The sequence below is a fragment of the Solea senegalensis genome, linkage group LG1, assembly GCF_019176455.1.
Source record: "Solea senegalensis isolate Sse05_10M linkage group LG1, IFAPA_SoseM_1, whole genome shotgun sequence".
Taxonomy (NCBI): Eukaryota; Metazoa; Chordata; class Actinopteri; order Pleuronectiformes; family Soleidae; genus Solea; species Solea senegalensis.
This window is the reverse complement of record NC_058021.1, coordinates 42509105-42529949: the sequence shown is the minus strand read 5'-3', so window position 1 is coordinate 42529949 and position 20845 is coordinate 42509105. Positions and strand designations below refer to the sequence as shown.

The 20845-nt window shown below is 41.9% G+C and overlaps 1 protein-coding gene across 1 annotated transcript; it reads right to left on the bottom strand.

The window, feature by feature from the left end:
- Positions 1-12412: 12412 nt before the first annotated feature.
- On the bottom strand, positions 12413-19259 carry LOC122779972 (transmembrane protein 200A). The gene is made up of 2 exons (XM_044042753.1): positions 19135-19259; positions 12413-14395 (listed from the first exon to the last, which is right to left on the bottom strand). The coding sequence occupies exon 2, from the start codon at positions 14360-14362 to the stop codon at positions 12866-12868; it is 1497 nt and encodes a 498-aa protein (XP_043898688.1). The 5' UTR covers positions 14363-14395; positions 19135-19259; the 3' UTR covers positions 12413-12865.
- Positions 19260-20845: the final 1586 nt, after the last annotated feature.

Here is a 20845-nt window from a genome sequence, read left to right as displayed (position 1 = left end):
TTGGAATGAAACAAACTAAACTCACTACAGTTCTGTGCTTATGTAAAACAGAAAATGCTTTATGTTACAGTGAATGAAGCAACTTAAGGCAAACAGCTATGTGAGGACCAGTCAATTCATTCATTCATTCATTCATTCATTCATTCATTCATTGAAGCTCTTTTTTTAGAATTGGTTTAATAAATATCTTTCTGTTTTGGACGACACAAAGCTGCTTCACATTTGCCATTCACCCATTCACTCACACGTTCATACAGCGTGAGTGATACCCAATCACATGCCGCAACATGGGATTAAGTGGGATTAAGGACACGTCGGCATGTAGACTAGAGGAGCCAGGAATTGCATTTTTGAATTGCTACTGTTACCCGAGTACAGTCTGAATTATACGACGAACAATTAGGGTCATAAAAGTTTTAATATTACAAGACAAAAGTCGCAATATTATGAGAATAAAGTCGTAATATTATTTTAAAGTCGTAATATGAGAACTGATGAGGAACATGGATCTTTAAAATTACAACTAAAGAAAGACAAAATGTAAATAGGATCGCTGGTGTGTACTACAGGCAAACAGCTGGCTCCTCAACGACATGTAGGATATTTGACACTGAAGACATGTACAGTAAGTGGTATTACGGTATTACGGTTATTCAGATTCCTATGTGGACAAGCAAGCAGCAGCAAGCAGAGAGAGAGGTTTAGAGCTGCAGTGTGTGTGTGTGTGTGTGTAATAAAATACTACTAATAAAATAATGGTGGAAGGAGGCTGTCGATGTCAGACACTGCAATAACTCACTGAGCTGCCATCCCGAGCCTTAATGCGATACTTTCCATTTACCGTAGAATTAGTGCAAGGACAAAATCCAAGGGCATGATTTTACTGTTTTTACAATTTCACAACTGAGTGTTGTGTTCAGAAAATAAGTTGATTTTAAAGCCCTAAGAGTGGGAGGAGCATATTTCCTGTCATTTCATGATTTCATATTCACCCAATTTCAAAATGTCTTCACTGACAAATATGTATCCTATTTGAGAGACCAAAAAAGACGTGAACGATAAACAGAATTCAGTGTGTTTTAGAGGCATCTTAAATTCATGCAGTGGTGCGAGGACCTTTTGGAATTCTTTCTTTTTTCTTCTGAAAGAAAAGCATTTTTGACGTACTCAACGTTGGTGAATACAAACACAAGTTGAACAAATCAGAACCAGCTATTTTTTAAATAAAATAAGGGAAACACATAAGTTGGGTTCCCCTGCACTATAATCCATTATAACCATGAGATTACCCTGAGTTACCCCGAGTTACCCTGAGTTACACTACATGCAACAGTCAAACAAAAAAGTCTCCAGGGGAACAAGGCCCCTACTCAGTAGGAAGTCGGCCATTTTGGTGATTTGCACATTTCGTAAACAACCAGACTCCGAGCATGTTAACTGTCATGGAACTTCGCTGTACATCGATCGATCCGCTCGAAACTTCAAACGTGAGAGACGAGACTTCACATGCGAGATTGGACACCCGGCCAGAATACATCTGCGTCAAGGGCATAGCGCTACCTGCTGGCAGGGCCTGCACAGTGCAGCTTTTCTTTAGTTGGGCTTGGTTGATTGTAGTCATGTTGTACGTATTTCTCAGTTCTCCAACGTTCAACTCTTTCTCTTGTTTTCATTGTTTTCAAAGCAGGAACATTAATGTAATGAACATCTCAGTCTCTGAGAAGAGACTCTGAATAAAAACCAATAACGTCTTGTCTACACTTGGCAATAAACTACAGTGATCTACTTTTAGAGCAGGTAGAATCTGGCACAGTGTCATGACTCGACTGATGCTCCCAGACATTGCTCATCACTGTCTGGCCAGTGGGTGGTGACTGTGTGCCTGTGATTCACTGAACAGAGGTCTGCATACGAACGTCTCTCAAAGAAAATCACCCTCATCAGCTTGTTCTCACTGTATATTACTGTATAGGGCAATAAAATGTCCATTTGCGATGTATCTGTATCGTTGTCTATCATTGTCTTTACTGGTAACTGTAAATGTTGTTCTTTAAATGTACTGCAGCTTTTTTAGGGTCGTCTCACTTTAACGATCACATGTGCTGTGGTACAGTCTTTTTATTAGTCTGGAGAATCAATGCACAGCACAAGAAGGCTGCAAAAAAAATGTGCAAAAACAGTTTTGACATTTGACATTTGATACGCATTAATAAATCAAATGTCTACTTATCTAGTATGAAAAATAGCCTGGAGTTACTCTGTCTGTGCTTTCAGAATCTATTAAATATCATTGTACAATTTATGAAAAGAAATACACTGAACTATACACTGCTTTTTAAAAAGTAAGTATATGAAACAGCACCTTAGTTTTTTGAAATTTGATTTGAAGAAGTATAATATAAAACAGGCAGCACCCTTAATAAAGGAGCATGATTTTGATTTGATTGAACTAGGGCTGCAAATAGCAATTATTTTCATAATCGATTAATCGGTCGATCATTTTCTCAATGAGTTGTTTGGTCCATATAATGTCAGAAAATGGAGAAAAATGTTGACCTCAAAATTATGATATTCTCAAATGTCTTGTTTTGTCCAGAAACCAAAGTTATTCCATTTGAATGAATTCTTTGATCTATGGAGAAAAGAAACCAGACAATATTTACAATATTTAATACACTGAACAATTAGAACGCTTGTTTTAATGACCTAAATAGTTGTAAATGTCAGCCTATATATAGATTAGTGATGTTTCAACTTTCACTCTCTCACTCACTATGAGCAGATGTGACTGCTCAGTCGGCAGAATGATTAATATCACACGAGACAGACAACATGTGACCTCTGGACTCCATGTAGGTTCCATGTGGCTGCTGAACGCTTCACTTTATTTCTGCTGCGTACAGACAATTACTTCTTGTGCTGCTGCTGCTGCTGCTGCTGCTGCTGCTGCTGCTCATCTGCTCTTTAGCTGCGACCTTGAACTGCATTAACCTCAAATCCACAGCTTTTACTGACATGTTAGACAAGTTGTAGGGGGTGATGGGAGCTCAGGGGTGGAGCAAGACTTGCTAGGTAACAAAGACGATGAGTGATAGAAAGTGTGAATGAGTGAATGGCAAAACTGTATTGTGAAGCAGCTTTGAATGGTCATCAAGAACAGACAAGCGCTATACAAACCATTTACCATTGGCATTAACTAGGAAACAGAGACACAGTTTTCCTGTTACTTTTAAACTTATCACTGTTTTTAGAGTATTTTAGTTTTTCATCTGATTGATGTCATTTACTTTTCAATATATATTGCATACCTTCTATTCATATTCATATCGTTTTCACATGTGTGCTCAGTTTTCTGTGACTTCTCTGGTTTCCTCTTACAGTCCAAAATCATGCAGATTAGGTCCTTTGGCTGTGACAGTGATTCGAGTTGTTCTCCTCTATATGTTGACCTTGCATTGGACTGATGACCTTTCACCCTATATCAGCTGGGAGTGGTTTACAGTGGATGACTTGTGTTGGATTCATGCTCTCTTATTTTAACATGAAGTCATTTCTAATTAGCCCTCTTTCAGTCTTTAAAAAAACAGTTGTTATAACTGTGCTGCCATCAGTGGGTTCATCTCCCTTTAGTATCTCAATCTGCTGTCCACTCTGCTGTGAAAGCCTTCACTCCCCGAGGGCTGCAGGTCAGTGAGCATACAGGCCAAATTATGGGCTGATTCCTTCTGACACCACAAACTGAGCCAAATCATCATCCTAACTTGAGATGCACCATCGTTCCTCTCTCTCTCTCTCTCTCTCTCTCTGTCTCTCTCTGTCCGGCCTCCTCCTTTCATGTCACACACTGACGGTGCAAAGATTAACATGAAAGGGAATTTTAACAATGTGGAGGGGGCCACTCCCCTCTTGTGTTTTTGCTTACAGGAGGCACATCTTATCTTGAGGAATCATAAATGTGGTGAGTATTTCTAACCTTTGGAAATGGTGAGTGACGAGGCCGCTTCCTTGTGTCATTCACCCACTCTAACATACATATATATATATATATGTATATATATATATATATATATATATATATAGTGTAACATATAATATTACACTGATGAGGTGTCCAGTGTTCACGACATTGTTTGACTAAGTGAGCGCTACAGATGGAACGCAGCGTCAGTCTGAGGATACGGATCCAGGAAGTCACTTCTGTATATGAGGATGCAGCGTTAACAGACACACCAGCCACAGTGCATTCTGAAGCTAAGCTATGCTAAGACGCCACCGCAGCTACCTGATGGATCTGGGAGAGGGAAACGCGAGCATGTGTTTGAATGGGGTTGGTGAGGTTGCTCCAAATACCCTGTACACGCTGTACAGTACTCTATAAATACCCTGTACACGCTGTACAGTACTCGATTAATACCCTGTACACACTGTACAGTACTCTATAAATACCCTGTACACGCTGTACAGTACTCTATAAATACCCTGTACACGCTGTACAGTACTCTATAAATACCCTGTACACGCTGTACAATACTCAATTAATACCCTGTACACAGTGTACAATACTCTATAAGTACCCTGTACACAGTGTACAATACTGTGACTGTGGTAGTAAGTAACACAGCTATAGTTTTGTAAGTACATGGTCATACTGCCGTCATGTGATCAAGCATCACCGGGAGACAGGCTTATCTGTCCACTCATTGATTGAGTCATACGTGTTATCAGAGACCTCAGTGATCACGTGTGGAGTTCAGCTGCCCTCAGCTGACTGTGAACGACCACTAAAGCTGTGCTGATCATTTACACCAGTATGTCCCACTTTATATTAACATGACAAACCACTACGACCCAGTTCACTACATAAATCAAGAGCATGGATGAAGTTTCTGTCGATATTTACTGTCTATGACTTCATATTATTTTGTATATTTCAACCAAACATTTCCAAGAAATACAGGTTTGATAAATGAATCAGAACTTCATTTTTCGAACTTTTAATTTATTTGAAACATATACAGTTAAATCTTGAGTAAAAGGCTGTGACTCTATGATAATAACACATTTACATTCAAGTTTAAAAAACTCCTATTTTTACTGATCTTGATTGAACATTTTCAGTATTTATTTAAATTCTTAGTCTAAGAAATGTCAGTGAAATATATAAGAGATAATTCTGACATTTGAAAAGCCGAGTCAGCTATGTTTACCACCATCATTATTATTATTATTATAATAATATTCTTCCACTGTATTAAATGTATTACTTCCAGTTACTGGAACGTGTCTTAGAGACATTTCAGGAACTTTGGGTGTCATTTTTGAGTCCTGTCACTTTCTGTGATTGGAATATTGATTAGAATATTGATTCCAACGATTAAGCCATTGATAACAAGAGAGAATGATTCTACAATCGTCTCGGAAAGAAATAACAATTATGGTATTTTTCAAGTAAAGAACATTAACATTTCAATGAAAGAGTGATATTTCATAGGGTTCGAAGTGCAAATCTGATCATATTTATTTAGGTTTAAGACTATTTTAAATCATTTTTTGATGAATCAATAGACAAAATATTTTCAGTACTAACTGATCTGAATGTGACTTGAAGCTAGAGCTGCAATTTACGATAATTTTCAAAATATGTTATTTTCTCAATTCATCATTTTTTCCATGAAAGCAAAAACACTCAGTCATGTTTTCGTGGTCCCCCTTAGTGTAAGTATAGGCGATAAAACACGCAATGTTGAATTCCCTGCGCTTATGACGGCAGCATGCGCATTTCACCGCGAATGTTACCGCCCACCAGTAAGTTTACTTGGAGAGCTCCACCTTAGCTCCACCTTGTCCCTATAAAATGCAGAGTGCAGGCGAGGGAGGAAGAGCGGTATTATGTCAACGCGGAGGGACAAGTGTGCTGTTGGTGGCTGCACAGTGGAGCACAGTGTTTTACAGAGGATTTTATATATGAAGCTAATGTGCCGGATAAAGTCAGCAAACGTGTGTTTGTGTGTTCGCACCACTTCACATCAGTATTTAGTCAGCGACGTACAAACACACTCATTGTTAAGAAAAGGTCACAAAGAGCTCATAACTGACCATTCTGACACGTCCTAATTAAACATATTTGTTCAGTACGTCCTCCATGACCGGAGCACAGACTCAGTCTGATACAGTCACATACAGCAGAGTTTATGCAGCTCACCGCTGGCGATCAGTGGTTGTGATAATCGGTGCTGCACTCTCTGTGAAAATCAGCTGATCGTCACCGAGCAGCGAGCTGCCTAAACTGTCGCTGTATGTGTGAGTGCCGTCACAGGAACAGACCTCCGACACATGGATACTTAGGGACAGCACCGCTGATCGCCAGTGGCGAGCGCCGAGCTGCCTAAAATGCCGCTGTAAGTGACTGATCGCCGGAGCGCCGAGCTGGTCAGCGGTGGCGAGGTCTCCGGAGCACAGTCTCCGGTCTGATACAGTCACATACAGCAGCAGTTTATTCAGCTTGCCGCGCGCCGCCAGCGGTGGATCAGTGGTGCTGTCCCTAAGTGTTTTAACTGATTTACAGTTGGACAGTGTTCAGCTCCATCCTTATGTAGGACGTCTCTTCCTGTGACGGCACTCGGTTATTGAACTGCTATGGTGCTTCATCTTTATGGTATTTTGACCAAAGCATGTCACTGACATGTTCATTAGGACACCAGGGAACTATTTTAATGGGGGAAATAGGGTATAATATGTCTCCTTTAAGTAAAAGCTCCATCATCTTACAGAGAAGTGCATTGTGGGAAGGTTGTGGGAGTATCTATTAACCTTTAATCGCTTAGTTGTGTCAAAGCCATCCTTTTGCCACACACAGTGCCACACAAGTGTTATTGATTTGAATTCTCTGCTGAACAGTCTGAGATAAGTCTTTATCACTGATGTCACTTCATTTACATTTAATCTTGTTCCGTCATCCTGTGTGTTAGGGAATATAAAACCCTTTGAGATGCTTTTTCTTTCTGGGTAAAGGTTACAAACTGTAGGTTTGCCAAGATCACGCTTGTGTTGATTTAGTCTGAACCACATCTTCAGACGCTACACCTGATGACACCGACTGTTTTTTTAGTTTTTTACATACGCAGCATTCCACTCAGTGTCAGACTTTGGAAACTCCCCGCTGCATACCCATAATTACATCCCTTCTGTGTTCCAGTGGCTCAGCTTGGAAAAACCAGGCAAGAACCCTGGTTACCCACAAAACTCAAATACACTTTCCCATGTTAGGGCTGGTATCCCATAATTTACAGCATGGCAAGGAGGTCTGTTAGCTATAAGTGCAACTTTCCATTTTAAATTCGCAGCCAAGAGAATATGACGTTGGGACAATGTTGCCCATGATTAACTCTGTGAGACATTATACTTCACAAACCTCTTGGACCTAGTGCCAGAGTTTCCTAAATGGAATTCCAGTCCAAATGCCCAAAAAACGTTGCAGTTCTTTTCCTGCCAAATTCAGAGCAGTTTTGGTTTGGCCTATTGTGGTTTTTAGCCACTTTACTGACTTTAGGCAGCTTTTTCTTTTCTTTTAAGATAAAAGTAAAAAACAAACAAAAAAAACACAGAGTACACGGGTACACAATCTGCTAAAGACCTAACAACAGTCAGTGCCGGCATTTTTCCACTGTGACGTCTGACACAAGAATCAAACCAAACAATGCATGCAAACCTTTCTAAAATCTCCATATTTAACAGACGAGTCTGGTGTACGTAGAGATAGCGCTGCTGAAACCACAACCCATGCAGCATGCAACGTCATGCAGGACGTACTGAACGAGTCAACCATCAAATCTTTTTAATTCACTGATTCTAATGATTCAGTACGCCGAAAAGAGCTGCTTTGAGGAGGTACTACAGTAATGGAAAACATGCCTGATACCAAACAGAGTAGAGCTGAGTAGAGCTCCAACTGGCGCCATTAACCCCCGGGTATTTCTCAAAAAGATCTAATGAATTTACAAAACAACCCACTGTCACCACTTACACACCTTTAAATATTTCATTACCAGTCAGTCAGTCAGTCAGTCAGTCAGTCATCATCATCATCTACCGCTTTATCCTCCACCAGAGGATCAATCTCAGCTACATCGGGGGATAGGCGGGGTACACCCTGGACAGTTCGCCAGTCCATCACACACACACACACACACACACACACACACACACACAACCATTCACTCTCACACTCACACCTACGGTCAATTTGGTAATTGGTAATTTCATTACCAATTTAAATAAATATTCATTACACATAGGTCTCAGTAGAGTAGGAAAAACACTCAACAACAAGAGGACAACAGCTTTTCACTCTAATGTAATATTGATGCATGAATTTCTTTGTTAAAATATATAAACACAAATCAACCTGATCAGGATTGAGTGCAGCGTTTGAATTTCAGATAAAAAGAGCCCTGACCTCAGGTCACACTTTACAGTATCGGTATCAGCCCAATACTGACTGGAATCTCTGGCTCTGATATCAGACAGATGAAAATTCAAAATCTGGTTCAATCTAAAACTCATATATATATATATATATATGTATATATATATATATACATATATATATATACATATATATCGCGTGCTTCATTATACAGACAATGTAAAAATGTCAATAAAAATCCCTCACTCACTCATCTTCTACCACTTTATCCTCCCTTGGACAGGTGCCAGTCCATCAAACAACCATTCACTCTCACACTCACGGATCTCAAATCTGCATGTTTGTGACTGTGGGACGAAAGCGGAGAACCCAGAGAAAATCCCTGTACACGAGGAAAATGGGTTCATCCACTAGACTGACACAGAGCCTCTTATCTATTGATTAGGCTTCTTTACACTAAATGGTAAATGGTTTGTATAAATATAGCACTTCTAGTCTTGATGACCACTGCAGTTATTCCATTCACCCATTAACTCTCTGTTTTACACAACACATCTACGTGCAGCGGCACAGTCATGTAAACTCTGCCGTCCCAGAGTTCACGGCACTATAAAACAGATTCTTGCAAGATCAGGTGATTTAGAACGAGGCTCTAATGGCTGCCGTCTTTCAGCACTAGTCGCTCTGCTCTCTTGCATCTCAGTTGCCCTTATACTCTTTTTTTTCTCGAGTAATTCAGTCGTAGTGACGGCGCAGGAACGATGACTGTGGATAAACACATGCAGAGCTGCACACACCACTGACTTTACCCAGGTTTATCTCCCTCGTCCTGCACATTCACCGTCATCATTCTACCTCAGAAAACAACCTGTTAAAACCCAGTGTGCTGCAATATCGATAAGACGAAAAGCATCTTAAATATACATGAACATCAAATCCGTCTCCATTCCAGACGAACGGACACTTAGGGACATTGGTGAATTGTAAAATGAACCGGGGCAATTGTCCCTCTCATTTTAAAAGTGCTGTCGGTGAAAAGATCCAAGGAGCTCCTTCCCTCTTTGATTCCTGAGCAGAAGCACAAGCTGTGATAACTTCCTGTTTCCTAACCATTCGTCTGTGCTTACAGACACTGGATCAGGTGTGTGTGCGTGCCTGTGTGTGTGTGTGTGAGCGTGTGTGTGCGTCAGGGGAAACCACGTGTGCTTGAGAAACTGCCTTTGCAAAAATGCTGATCAGGCCGATGACGGACATGTCCCCACGTCAGGAGACAATCAGCGAGTGTTACGCAGGAACAGTTTGTGGATTCATTGAATGAGTTGATTTCAAATATTTATATATATATATATATATATATATATATAAAAATAACTAAAATAAAACAGTGTTTTTAACCTTTAATAACATTTACTCGGATGTGTCAGCTCAAGTCTTCCGTGCACTGTGCCGTGTAATAACTACTTCCTCTTTTTATTGTTTATCTCAGCTGTTACTATTTATGTCTTATGTGTGTACAGCACTTTGCTCAACTGAGATTAATCACAAATACAATTTAGATCTAAACGGTTTCAGACTGTGAAGTTTTAAAGCTTCTGCAGGAAGAAGGAGCGTATGTCACATTTAAGAACATGCTATTATAAATGTGCTTTTCAGTTTTATGAATAGTTTTATTTTATTATACTGTTTCTATCATTCTTGCTGCTTCAATTTTTTTTAAATTCTGTGTTTCCGGTGCTTTGCTTTAACTTATTTTGAAAAGCACTACGTTAGTAAAAGTATCATTGTTGAGTACTATGGATACTTCAGATACACAAACGTGTACTCACCATGTCACCGGTGTGTTGAGCAGCAGGTCACCGTGTGTTGAGCAGAACCAGTGACCGAACGTGAACCCGAAAAAGAAGGAAACAAACGAGTATTAGCAATGAAATGTGTGGAAACACGATCACAAGGATTCTGGTGATTCTGGTGAATCACTGTTTATGGTGAAGACATGAACCGAGAGTTCATGTGTACGTGAACGCAACACCGCACAAACAAACTCTGGTAAACAACAGTTGGTTCTTTACCTGACGGACAGCGGGGACCAGGAAACGGGACAGACGGCTCGTGTGGTCGGAAAAGGAGCGCACACCTGTGAACGGTGTCTTTAGACAAACTTCACAGTGACGGACCGCGGTGACACCGCCCCTCCCGCCCCTCCCGCCTCCAAGACCGGCGCTCATTGTACTCGTGAACGGGCACACCCACGCTTTTACAGCTCAACAGTCACTGTCCATGCGACACCTAGTGGCGGCTTGATATAACAAGGAAGAGATGATTATCTGTAGGTGTCATGACCGCTAGATGGCCATGTTCGATGGTTTCAAAGATAATGCTGTTCCCCATGTTATTGATTGATTGATTGATTGATTTATATTTGAGGCTCGTGTACACTGCTGAAAACAGGTGAACGTTGAATGGTAACAATATTACACTTGTTGGTTCAAAGCCAAATGTGTTGCCAAATTAATTTGCAAGAAAAAAATAATTATTTAAGTAATATTAAAGTTTATTTATTTACCCATAGGTAGATTTATTTTGCCATAAATAGGAGGAAGGCGTTCATATTACACACAGATTATTTAGCTGAGACAGCTAAAAAACACACAAAGATGGACCCGAGGGTTGCTGGTTGAAATCTCAGGACAAGTCCAGGGCCGGTCTATAAGCTAAAGGAACACTTGCATTATTCTGGGAAAAAGATCCATAGTCCTGTAACTGTTCCATGCTGCAACACATGGTGAAGGTGACGTTTGTATGAAATGCAAAATAAAATGTGGATTTATTGGAAAATGAGAAGGAGGAATACTTGGAACCCTTGTCATTTGTAAACGTTGCTTAATACTGATGATAAAAGGTAAACACATTACATGATTATTAGTATATGAAATACGAATTTCCATCCCTCCATCTTCTACCACTTTATCCTCCACGGGGGGAGCTGTGTGTCTCAGCTGACGTCCACCCTGGACAGTTCACCAGTCCATCGCAGGGACACACATAGAGACAAACAAATACCCACTCTCCCCTATGGTCGTATTAGTGTCCAATTACATACAAGTTTCATTATTGTTATTATCATTTTGTACTGACACTTGTATCACAGCCTTGGTTAAAAAGGCGAATGTATGCACACGAGTGGACACATGAATGTTGAATGTTGTCTTCCTATGAAGAACACAGGAAGCAACAGGATGCAACAGAGTGACGCGGTTTGACCATCATTCCAACACCAAAGTAATCAATTCTGAGCAAATAGTCAGATAGAAGTATGCCGATCAGCAACTACACCAGTATAGATCTGAGCTGTAACAGTAAAAGCCATTATTAAAAGGACATATTACAGGCTCTCAGTCCAGTTAACACAGAGAATGTCTCCTGGTAGAGCAGCTAAAATCTATATGAGTGGCTTTGCTGCACATTTGATCACAAATTGTCACACTTGTCTGGATATTTTCATTGTTTTCATTATTTTTCTTAATGATTTGGAGCAAAGAAACTCCTTTAATGTGAAATCACACGCGACTCTTTTGTTGTGTTTCTCTGTGATCATGGTCCTGTTATGAGGGATTAAATCCAGTTGGTGTGAATCATTCTTTTTAAACAATAGAAGAGATTTTAGTCGATCACAAGCTTCACAGTTTTAATCGTCGACACTACTTTTATGAACATTTCACCAAATCTGTTCTTACCTTCTCTTTGATTCACTTTCTTTAAATCAAAAACCTGCTTAGAGCTTATAGTGAAGCTTTGAAATTTGAAGTTTCGCTGGAACACCACAGAATGACCTCAAACACAGAATGACCTCAAACACAGAATGACCTCAAACACAGAATGACCTCGCCTCATTAATGTGGATTAGTGCTTATTATTCTATTCTTGTATTTCTTTATTTGTTGGGTTATTGTACCTTGAACCGTCAATAGATGCCGTCCAGAGCCGACAGGTGTTACAGTCAAGTTTATTCAACCATGAATGATTCATATAAACAAGTGTGCACATGGGAAGACCTTGTCCTCAAGGTCCTGATCCTAAACCGAACTTCTACCTGAGATTCAAGTCGTGTCACTTTTTCACATGATATTCACACAACAAGGTAGACTAGAGAGTTTCTGTGGCATGTGTCAGTGCTACAGGACAACAGTTTTTCATATTCTACTACAGCTACAGTGTTCGCTCTATTCTGGTGTACAAAAGAAAAGTTCTGTTCTGATTTTCCATCTCAATCTTGACTAAACCTCCTCATAGGTCTTTGTATTGCTCTTGCTACATTGAAAAAAATAGAAAATGTACATCTGTGTGTTGAGCTGTGGGTGTGGCGTTTGTGAAGATCCTCGCTCCTCACTGTTCATGGCTGTGCTTCAATAGTCCTTTGCTGCTTCACATCTGAGACGTCTGTTATTCCGCAGACGTGCCGGTCGTCAGCAGGTCGTCCTCTCCCTGAGCTCCTTCCTCCGCCGCTGCTACTGTGTCCACTGCTACTTCCTGTTCAGTGGCCACTAAAGAGGTGTCGGTGTCGGGGGCTTCGAAGGAGTCGCCCCCCAGATCAGTCAGTTTGATGTAGCCCTTGCTGTTGGAGCGCTCCAGGCGAGGGCAGCTGAAGCGCCTGCCTCTGTCGCCATGACTACACACAGACACAGACAGGCTGCACCGCCTCACAGACCGGGGCTGATCCGTGAGGGAGTTGAGCGACAGACGTGAACCCATTGCCCTGGCAACAGGCGATGGCGGGAACAGCTGGGTCCACTGTGGCAGAGGCTGAGCCTGTGGCACCCCCTGGTGGTTCACTGTGTCTGTGGACATGTCCTCATGGCTGTGATGGGGCGCGGGCTGCTCTGTCGTTGACGTGTCCCTCTCTGTTTGGGCGTCATCGTCGCCGATGTCTTCGGCTGCCTCCTCCGCTCTCTCTGACTCCTCCACCTCACAGTTGTTCAGTTTGATCACAGGGAGGGTGAAAGCGTTCACAGAGGAGGTGACGATGGATGTGGTCTCCCACTGTCGAGGCTGCGGTGCTTGCTTACCGCTATTGCTGTAGTCTTTGTAGATGCTGTAGACCGTGTCCGTGAAGGTCTGGACATCTCTGGACCAGCTACGAGGCCTGCCGGCTAAAGACGTGCGCCTCAGTGCGCCATCGCCCCCAAACTCGCCCTGCAGGCCGAGTGCGGTGGACGGCCAGGAGCTGCGAGTGAGCGTCCCACTCGCAGGGAAGGAGCCGGAGGGGCCCTCGGCGCTCCTGGACTGAGTGTAGTTCACTAAACCGTTCAGAGGCGAGTACTCCTTTGACCGTATGCTGTGAAGATCTATCACCGTGGAGTAGATGTCTCTCAGGTTGATGATTTTGGTTTTCTTGTCACGGTTTTCGTGTAGGACAGCGTTGGCACAGATGAAGAGGAAAATGCCGATCCCCATCACCAGCGGGCCAAAGACCTTCAGATTGTCTGAGTACAGGTAACGATCCAGGAAGTCACAGAGGAAGCCACAGTGAGGGGTGGGCTCAGCGGTGCTGCTGTTAGCGCGGCTCTGGTTAAACGAAGGGATCTGGCCGGAGCTGGACTTGTCATGTGTCAAATTGGAGGAAACGGTCACGGCTTTGGGGTAGCTGACTCTGTTGGTGTGGTACACTCCAGTTCTGCGGCGCTCCTGGTACTCATGCTGGCTCTGACTGGGCCAGTAGCCCAGTACAGCCATAGAAATCCCCACCATGAGAACCATAACTCCAACAGCTGCCACCAACCCGGCCGGGGAGCACAGATTGAGCTTCCCCTTCACCACCACCACATCATTCTTCTTCTTCTTCTTCTTGGATTTCCGCTTCCTTTTGTTTTCTGCGCGGTTTTTGGAGCGGAGGGAATCCTGGCGCCGGTTCATGCGCAGCAGGCCGCCCGTCGCTATCATGGTGGCGGTGAGACAGGAGGCTCGTCACTCAACCTGAGAGGACAGAAGAGACAGTCAGTCTCACACATGACGAGCACTTTCACACACTTTCTATTGTGATGGCAAATATCATGATGTCAATCATTACATAGCAACACATTTACAGTCAGATCCCTGACACCTGAACTAAAGGGCGGGGACCCAAAAAAGATCCAGCCCAGACTTCAGGACCCGCTGAGAGATTACATATGTAATCCAGATTTATTAAACCTACAAACAGTGTTGGATTACAGACCAGGCAAAGCTGACGACTAACCCTGAGGCACCACTAAGCCCCCGGTTCCTCTCTGTGACAATTACTTGATGAATTGCAATAATATGGTTGTGCAGTGGTCAGCATTGTTGCCTCATAGAGCCAGAAGGTCACCGGGTCTGATCCTGGTTTGGCCGAGGGCCTCTCTGTGTTCAGGTAGTCTGGCTTCCTCCCACTCTGTGAGTGAACTGGACACTCTCAGGTGAGTGTAGGTGTGAATGTTTGTTGGCCCTGTGATGGACTGGGAGACCTGTCCTTTCCCCCGTGTCAGCTGGGATTGGCAACCGTCACGAGGAGGATAGAGTGGCAGGAAATGGATGAATGGATGATTCATTCATTCATTCCAAAACAGGCATTTAAATGGCATAGAAATGTGATTTTCAGCTTCTCTCTAAAATCATGCACAGCCACAGTTATTCATATCAGAGAGTTGTGTGTTCTTCTTTTACGTGGTCAGCTCGGCTCATAATGTTAGCATTAAGCAGCGTTTACATTTCGATGGAGATCAGAGTCGATGTGTTGTTCCGTCATTGTCAGTTAAATCTGATTAAAGAGCACCCACACGGTCCTGGTTTAAAATAAACATCGAATCATTTCAATATCACTTTATGAGTCATGAATATTTAATATAACAGATCGTTATATTTGTTTGGCTTTTCAGGCAACGTTGGGAGGGGAAGATTTCATGGGGGTCAATCCAGCCCTTTAACCAGGATTATAACTCTATACCAACAGCTGCTGCTGCGGCTCTATAAATACAATGATGTAAGTGAAACAGATCTATATTCAGCTGCGTCAGTGTCATATCAGCCCTATGAAAATGGAATGTGTCCAGACAGGAGTCCAGTGGGCATGAACGCTCCACCTCACCCCTGCTTCACTCCTGCCTTCCACCCTAATCCATGTCACCATCAGCTGCTGCAGCCGTGCTTCAAGAAGACCGCAGGTCAATGAAACCACATATGACACTTGTTTATAAGCCAACTCGGTTAGAACGTGTTGACGATCGTATCCTACACTACTGCACACTGTACTATCGTCTACAGGGAACATTCCAACCATTGTCTGTTTCATGTCCGCCCTAAACAGCAATCAACACTCAACTCTGGTCATTGTCGTGGATTTCTCACCCTGTGGCTGAAAATGAAAACAACGGAGGAGTTGGTCCCTAAAAAGAACTCCACCTCCGTGACATGGAACAGGGTTTGGCTTTTTTGCCACAGACAAAAAACAACACAACAATTCTGTTCAAGCACGTGAAGAAACACGTTCACCTAAAGTAAAGGCAACGGGTCAATTTAGACCCAAACAAATCACTTTAACACAGATAAAGTCCGTCCACATGAGAAGACGATCACTGCACTGTCGTTTACCTTTCAATTTAAAATAAAAAACCGTGAAACTAGCTCAGTTACACGGTTTAGAAAAATGACTGGTGTCGTACCTGTATTTGTCCTCTAACATGTCAGAGTCCACACTACACACAAACCAAACCATGACACAGTTAAAGACAATGTTTCCAGATATATCTGATACATATCACATCAAAGAGGCCACTCACGCTGCTGCCTGCCTTTACACACACACACACACACACACACACACACACTGGCACCTTAGTGCTGCTCACTTTGAAGACTGTCATGTGACCTGTGGACAGTCATGTTTCTCATAGACAGCCATCCTTGCATTTAAAGATGAGAACAAAACGTTGTAAGCTGTCACATGACAATGTCTGAGACACTGATATCACGTGTGTGTGTGTGGACACACGCATGCATGCAGGTACGTGCACAGCCTGATGCTTCCTCCCATCCTCCTATAGACTGTGTCATCATCTGTGTCATGACCTTTAATATATTTCATTAGAATCAGGAAGAGACAAACTCTCTGTGGAATGATCCACCGTGGCTGGCTGTGCACCAGGCTCTGCTCGGTCTCTGGAGGTCAATTCCTGCTTCCTCCAGCCCAAATTCTTCCTTTGAGCAGATGTTCTACAGTTGGTGTCTGCAGAAGTTACCAAATGTGTTTAGAGGCTTAGGCCCATGTTGAACTGCTAATAGTATCTTAAATTCCAAGATTCCCCTTAACAACGGTTGAGAAGCTGTCTTATATTTTAGCGATATTTGTAAATGATGCTCAAAAGTCATTTATAGCAATGGTGCTATGATTAGAATAAATAATAATGAATAACTCTAAATACTGACTGCGGGTTATGAATGTCCCTTATAATAAAAACATATACTGTATGTGATTATTTACTAGCTAACAGTATTTCTACAAGAAAACTCTCCTTTTCACATCTCTGTGATGAGTGTTGCATTTACGTCATATTTACAGTTTGTAGATCATGTTGGATTTGACTTTTATGACAGGTCTGTCACGTGTAAATATGTTATTGATGTAGAAACCAGTGGTAATATTGCACCTCCCACTTCCAATGACTTCAGCCTGAGGTCTGTGGAGCAAGTTGCTTAAAATGGAAGCAGCAGCCAAATTGAAAGACAGCTGCTCTTGGGTCGCTGCCATTTTGGATGTATACAAACGCTGCTACATGTCACGTCTGTCATGAGCGTGTGAACTCATGAACTCATGAACTCATGAAGTTTATTGAAGTCTGCAGAGCAAAACCAAACCAGGGGCAGACTTTTGTGTTGTCGCTGCTAGAAAATCCAGCAGAGAGCAGCACGGAGATGATGCTGAGCTACAGCGACACACACGAGTGTTGGACACACAAAAGGGTGATATCGAGCTTTTTTCACTGCAGCAGCTGCGGACGCACTCGTCATGATCACATGACTGATGAGCTTGTACTCTAACAATCACATGATCAGCCTGATTAATCAGACAGACTGCAGCTTGTGCTGGTATTTCATTTGACTAATCACACCTCAGTGTGTGTGTGTGCGTGTGTGTGTGTGTGTGAGACTCAGGGCTCAGGGTTCATGAATAACTGATTCCACAAATGCAGAGCAGCAATTAATAAGGCTCTCCATTAACAGATAAATAGATAAAGATGATCCTCTGGGACATGATGGTGCTGGTGATGGAGGCCTATTTTGAAATCCCTTTATGATCCGAGTTGGACTCTGTGAGCTCATAAGTTGAGGGTGGAACACGGTGCTGTGCACCTGAGCTTCTGCAAACAACACAACAAACACACCAGCACTCAGCTGCTGATTATAGTCGCTCTCTGTACATCACATCCAATAACCACTCAAATGCCTCCGGGGTGAGAGCGAGTCAACCTGCGCTAAAGCTGATAAAGCCTGGGTGGACCTCTCTCTCTCTCTCTCTCTCTATCCCTCGCTCTCTCTCTAGCTCTCTCTCTCTCTCTCTCTCTCTCACTCTCTCTCTCTCTCTCTCTCTCTCTCTCTCTCTCTCTCTCTCTCTCTCTCTCTCTCTTCTCTCTCTCTCTCTCTCTCTCTCTCTCTCTCTCTCTCTCTCTCTCTCTCTCATCTCTCTCTCTCTCTCTCTCTCTCTCTCTCTCTCTCTCTCTCTCTCTCTCTCTCTCTCTCTCTCTCTCTCTCTCTCTCTCTCTCTCTCTCTCTCTCTCTCTCTCTGAGCAGCAGTGTGGAGCAGAAGTGGGTGTGGATAAGTCGGATTGTGTCTCTGTCCGTGGTGCTGAAGAGGAAAACTGACAGCTCCTCTCTTTTTCTCATGGAAGCTGCACGTCTGTGAGAAGATGGAGAGGACGACGACGACGACGACGATGATGATGATGATGATGGTGATGATGATGATGATGATGATGGTGATGATGATGATGATGATGATGATGATGATGGTGATGGTGATATTTGAGGTTTTAGTCCATGTCCAAATGCGAGGCTCACGCGCGGGGGCGCACAGTGTTGCATGATTAATCGACTCTTGACATTCGAGCGCGTGTCTGTTTCACTTCTGCTGTAAAAAAGGAGCGAGTGAAGCAAACATGAAAATGTCCAGACCTCAGAGTCCCTACAGGGACACAAAAGCCCGAAAGCTATTTGAGTGCAGACAGAACCCACACCTCTCGCTCTCTCTCTCTCTCTCGCTCTCGCGCTCACGGCCCTCACGAAGCCCACGCGCTCGCCACTGACACTACGAACTCAAGAGCTGCGCGGACACAATCACAAGATGGAGAATAAATGACAGTCTCTACAGATCTGCACTGAAAACTTCATCATAGCAACAACACAAAAGTTCAGATGAGCACCATTTTAAATAAACACACCTCCGTCTTTACTTCATCCATGTGGGATTTTTACGAATAAACAACAACAATAATAATAAAAATAATCATCATTTTCAATCGTATTATTAGAGTGAACTGAGTACAGTGCGTGTTCCTGACATTGGTCGATTTATTCCACGTAAAAACATAAAAACAATCTCTAATAAAGTCAATCTATGGCCAAATGACAAGACTTCTCTCCGTCGACACAGTGTGTGTCTGTTACAGATAAAAGAACTAATAAATGAGATGATTTTCTCTTACCTGAAATGGTGGCGTGGTGGTCGAGCAGCTCTCCTCGTCCTCGCTCAGCGCTGCATGTCATGGTTGTGCGCCTCTCTGGTGCCAGTGCTGGAAGACTGGAGTGAACAGGGGCGGGCCGAGTGCATTTCCATTGGTGGGCAACGTAAGAAACGCGGGGCTGCTCAGCACATGTATGTTTAAACATCTACAGTTTCTCTCCTGCACTGTAAAAACAGCCACACTAACAATAAGTCAAATATTCTTTTTTCCCTAAAATTCTTAAAAGCAGCTTGTAAATGGAGGCACTTTCAGACTGTAATGAGCCTTAAAATGATCAAAATGTAAGTTAGAACGAAAATAATCTATGATTCCTTGTGTGTACATTTATTTACACAACATATATTTAAAAGTGTGGATTTTGTATAGTTTTATATAAATACAGTCTATATAAATGCTGTCCAAATGTCATTGTACCTTTGCAATGACAATAAAATATATTATTTATGACCTTTTATTTATCTATTCATTTATTTATTTCAGACACAAATGATCTTATTCTACCCTTTGATCTCCTTTAATACTTTTGATCATGTCTTATCCTTTGTTGCGTACACTACTTCTTTTATCTATTTACTTATTTATTTACTGACCTACTTATCTATTTCATCTTCTCTGTTCCTAGTTATGTTTTGAATTTTCTTTTACCTCCAGTTTTTAGTGGAAATTCAGTCTATATTTAGTGTTTTCTTGTTGAGAGTTCTGTTTCCTCGCGTCACTTCTTTACTTCTTCTTTTCCTCAGTTCTTCACATCCCTGTCAGTGTTTTAATACATAACAGCAGCCATATGTTGTAAAGCCATAAATGAAGTTTGATTGACTGATTCCAGGGGGCGCTGTCTTGTGGCCCACATCTGACCCACATAGTGTTTCAAGGTTCATGAGTATATGGCTCTCAGGACCATTTTTAGTTATCTGAGATGGTGGCTCAGCGGTAGAGCAAGTCGTCTTTCAACTTGAAGGTTGTGAGTTTGACGCCGAACACTTAACCCCGCATTGCTTCTGACAGCGTGTGAACGGGTTTGAAAGATCAGCGATAGAAAAACGTGTTGCACATAGATGTGCTCTATGAATGGGTGAATAGCAAAACTTTGAGACATATAACACATCGCCATGGTAACACTGTTTTATAATAAATCATGATATTCACAACCAACAATGTGTGTCTCACCAGAAGATGTGCAGTTGTTCTTACAATAATGAGATTATTCTTTTTATTATGATTATTATTCTCTAAGTGCCAAACTTCCTTGCCCAGATAATTTTTCTTTTTATGAAAAAAAAAAAATAAATATATAAAAAATTCAATAAATACATTTCCCAGAAATATTATTATTGTTATTATTTTTTTGCTGTGTGTGTATTTCTATTTCACTGTTTATTTTCCCACAGTGGGGATTTTCATACTAACGATGACAAATGACTTTTACTAGTTACTTATTCACGTGCCTATACCTGTGGTGAGCAGATAAAAAACAAAAACAAAAAGAAAACAAATGCATGAATAAAAATGCAATGTTAGGTGTTGAACTCTTGGATTACTTTTCTTTTCTTCTAAATCATTTCTTTAATTTATTAATTTATTTGTATTGGTTGAGTTAACAAGGACAGTGCACATAATACACTTTAAACATTGTTGTAAATGCATCAGAATTATATACACTATCTGTACTATC

Excerpts from the sequence above, each read along its gene's own strand:
- LOC122779972 (XM_044042753.1), bottom strand. The coding sequence starts at position 14,362 with ATGATAGCGACGGGCGGCCTGCTGCGCATGAACCGGCGCCAGGATTCC.